This window comes from Epinephelus moara, chromosome 18 (assembly GCF_006386435.1).
Source record: "Epinephelus moara isolate mb chromosome 18, YSFRI_EMoa_1.0, whole genome shotgun sequence".
Lineage (NCBI taxonomy): Eukaryota > Metazoa > Chordata > Actinopteri > Perciformes > Serranidae > Epinephelus > Epinephelus moara.
The window spans coordinates 1,957,905-1,962,071 of record NC_065523.1 but is presented as its reverse complement, the minus strand read 5'-3'; the positions used below and the strand labels follow the sequence as shown (position 1 = coordinate 1,962,071).

Here is a 4,167-nt window from a genome sequence, read left to right as displayed (position 1 = left end):
TGCACCTGTTGCCACTTTCATTTGCACCAAAGCAGGTGAAACTGATTCACAATCACTTGTGCTTCCTAAATGGACAGATTGATATTGCTTAAGTTTAAGTGACTTGGTGTTATACCGTGACAATAAAGTGTTCCCTTCATTTTATTGTAAATCATTCTGTAGACACTACATACAATCAGATGGTGCACATCTTCAGTCATTATGCATACAGTCATTTTGCAGATGTGGGCTGGGGGCTGACACTTTGGGCCCCTGGGCCCTGACCTGTCAGGCCCGTTCAATTATCCATCCATGACTTGCTCATGCACTGCTCAGATTTCAGTGAAAGGACTTGAGCACAAGTTGGTTTATTCATCATCACTTTTGTCATTTCAACTGTTTTATTTCATTATGTCAAATACAGGAATTTCATGTACAGAAGAGCAACTGGGAACTAGAGAATGAAGAAGCTGTACAATATTTACACATCAAAACAACAAAATTGCTCTGCAAGAATATCCTCTGAGAGGTCAAATAATAGGAAATATCAATCAACAACAAACAGATAAAAATGACTAACATTAAACACTGACATTTATGCTTTTGGATCATTTCACCTCACACTTCCTTCAGGAAAGTCGTGCTTTATTTTTTTTTTCATTCCACGTCTTTACAGGCATTAAATCTTCTCTGTTGTTGTCTTTTGAAGAACAAACAGAAAAAAAACACAGCTTGGTTTTAAATACATTTTCCCTCAGTCTTAACTGTTTTCTAACTGAGGCAGGTAGAAACGAGAGACTATCACATAGTCCTTTTAAACCTCATTCAACCCTAGTTTTACCTCTGTCACTCTGAGAGAAGCAAATCATTGCAGGTGGGCCATTTTATCTATATCCCTTTAAAACATTTTTCAAAAATAATCACAGCAAACTATCCCATCTTAGGATGGTCATTTTTGGAAATGTCCTTGTATAAATTATACAAACCAGTTGTCAATGCATATTTATAGACAACTTGTGTGTGTTTGTCAATATTCTGTAAATCTTGACAAAAATCTCTTTTGTAGTGCTGACCAAATTATCATATGGTCCCTTTTAGGAAAACTCATCACATTCACGTAGTTCACTGGCCTCAATCTTTCAATATGTTTCTTGAAATAAAGATGTACTTTAACATGGACTCAATAATAAAACAAACACCCTAAAAGTTAAACCTCCAACAAACAAACCAGCAGTGGCTGCTCTTGCTGGAACCATCGCACTATTATAGCATCCGTACAGTTGTTTTAGTGTGTTTCTTTTCTTTCACCAATTCTGGATGCTTCCATCTTCTTAATACTGCAGGTGGGTGTGTGAGTTTGGTGGCTGGGGCTATGGTTCTCTTTCAGGCCTTGCCACTTAGGCTCAGCAGTTCCATGAAGGCGTTAAAGAGGCTCTCCAGCCAGCCTTGGTTAGCCATGCACTGCTGCACCACCTCCTCCTGGCCAGGGTCCTCCGCTGCCTGCTCAATGCTGTCCGTCTGCTCAGGAAATAACAAGTCAGTTACATACAGTACAGTGGCCATGATGTAGTGCTACAAAAAAACTTACCAAGGAGAATGAAACATGCATGGCGGTAACAACTAACTAATGACTAAAGGGGAATATTTTTGCGTGTCTATGTGGGAAAGGCAAAGACATAGCCAAATGATTTCACACATCAAATTCCTATGCATAAATTTACAGCCGTACATCCACAGTCACAGCACATTCTAGTCCCTGAATAGCTCATAATAGGCCATTTTAACTATGTTGGACAGGCCAACATTTTGTCACATTATTAACTGTGTAACATGTTTTTGGGCAAGGTCATACATGCAAAATTTACACAGGCGAAAAGTCACTTCCCATTAACTTCCATTCAGTGCAAGTCAAGGGAAGAATACAACATTTGCTTCCAGTGCCAAAGCAAATTTACATCTTGGCATCGTGTGGAGCCTCAACCAATAGCAAAAAAGTATATGTGGAGGGGACAGCTAATATTATATGATATTAGCCACAACAAATACAAACTGCTCCAAATGAGAGATGCTGCCTGGCTGGCAGTGAGTCAGGAGACAGCCATGGAACACAAGAAAATAGAAAATGTACCAATAACATCAAATTCTTTAGTATTTGCAAGATAGCTAACAAAAGCAAGCAAGCAAACTAGCTTTTTGTGTATTTTACATCTGGCACTGTCTTCAAAGTGCATCCAGTCATGGTAAATATGTCAGTTTAAGCATTTTATACTGATACAGATGGGGTATTTGAACAAAAATATTAACTAAAACCTTAACCATTAAGCATGAATGCAGCCATCCCTACCTCCTTCTTGCAATGCAGGAAGGTGTGATACTTGTAGTGGTGAAGGGAGTGATACAGACTGTAGATTCGGCAAGTTTCAATTGAGACCTTCAGATCCTGAAAAGGTTTGTGAAAGAAAGTGATTTAGGATTTTCTTCCGCATTTTCAAACAGGTAGAAGATAGATAGATAGATAGATAGATAGATAGATAGATAGATAGATAGATAGATCGATCTTTATTGTCCACCAGGGGTGGAACTTTGTCTTCGGCTCACCAGACACAAAAGACAACATTGTAAAAAGCGGACAACTAGTTAGTAAAACAAACATACAAAATACTTAACACATTAAATCAGCTCATTGTCTGTGTAAGGGTTAAAACCCATAAGTCACTTTGTTGAGTTAAGGATATTGATGGCACTTGGGATAAAGGACTTCTTGATTACATTTTTAGTTGCCAGAGGGACTCTATAGCGCCTCCTGGAGCTCAGGATTTTGAACTGGCTAAATAAAGAGAGGATGGAGAGGAGCTATCTGCAAAGATACTCTTAACCATTCACACAATCCTCGAGAGTTTATTCTTGGATGTACAGTTAAGATGACCGTACCAGGCAGAAAGGTGAAAAGTTATAACACTCTCAACTATAATTTTGTACACTAATTCTAGCCGATCAATAAGTGGTGAAAAGTCAATGTCCCACAAGAAGTTGGGCTCTGCTGTAGCCATTCTGGAACAGTGTGGTGTTCACAAACTTTCGGTAACCAACTTCAATAATATAATCAATTACTTTTTCAATCCACTAGATAATTTTTGCTGCAATTAAAATGATTGAAGTGAGATTAATAGACTGAAAACTTTATCTTACTAGATAATACAGATGTTGACAGATGTGACATATCAAGATGTGTTTTTTAGATGCATGTATGATGGGTACTCAACCAGATAACGTTGTAAAATCATTTATATATGTGGGATACAAAATATGTACATGGTGGTATTTTCCCCTTACATATTTATCAAAAGTAGCCCTGGTGCAATATTGGGGTACACATGTACATATATTTAGGGACCTCGGCTGAAGGGTGAGGACCCTATTGTTTTTGTAGCGTTTATTATTCTTTCTTTCTTTCTTTCTTTCTTTCTCCCGCCGCCTCTTTAAACTGGAATTTGACCCCCTAAACATGCTCCACAACTCACCAAAATTGGCACGCATGTCAGGACTGGCGAAAAATTTTAGGAAATGAAAAAATGAATCTGAAAAGTGCCAAAATGGCCTCTCTAGCGCCACCTAGCAGTCTAGGCACACTAAAATGGCCGCTGCGGCTTGTAGGAATGACATAGAAAGATGAAACCAAAACTGGCTTGTTCGTCTCATCGAGTCCTACAAATCACACACTCGCACCTCTGACCTTAACCCAACAGGAAGTGAGCTATTTGCCTTTCAATGTAAGATTTCGCCTCAAAAATGCTCTTTTTCAAAATTCCTTAAAAAATCAACTCCTCCTACACCGTTTATCATATGGGCTTCAAACTCGCACACAAGACAGATCAACTCGTCCTAATCAAATATTCTGTATAACTTTTTCATTACTCGAATGGTTTAGATTTTATGGCGTCTTCCAGGTGATGTTACAAAACCTCCTGACGATTTTTTGTGCCACCTAGACACACTAAAATGCCCGCTGCGACCGGTAGGAATCCCGTAGAAAAACCAAACCAACACTGGCTCGTTCGTGTCATCAAGACCTACAAATCACGTGCTGTAACTACTGACCTAAATCCAACAGGAAGTGCGCTATTGCCCTTTCAAAGTAAGATGTGGTTTTTCACAAATTCTCTCTCTCAAAAAATATTTCCTCCTACA

The 4,167-nt window shown here is 38.8% G+C and overlaps 1 protein-coding gene across 3 annotated transcripts in view; it reads right to left on the bottom strand.

Moving 5' to 3' along the window:
- Positions 1-648: 648 nt before the first annotated feature.
- prr12b (proline rich 12b) overlaps positions 649-4,167 on the bottom strand; it is a 111,825-nt gene continuing 108,306 nt past the window's right edge. For 2 of the 3 annotated variants that reach the window (XM_050070223.1, XM_050070225.1), the window contains exons 15-16: positions 2,324-2,419; positions 649-1,497 (exon numbers count right to left, since the gene is read on the bottom strand). In XM_050070223.1, the coding sequence (XP_049926180.1) occupies positions 1,363-1,497; positions 2,324-2,419 (231 nt within the window). In that variant the 3' untranslated portion in view covers positions 649-1,362. The remainder of the gene's footprint in view (positions 1,498-2,323; positions 2,420-4,167) is intronic. The other variant, XM_050070224.1, reaches the window with a different exon arrangement.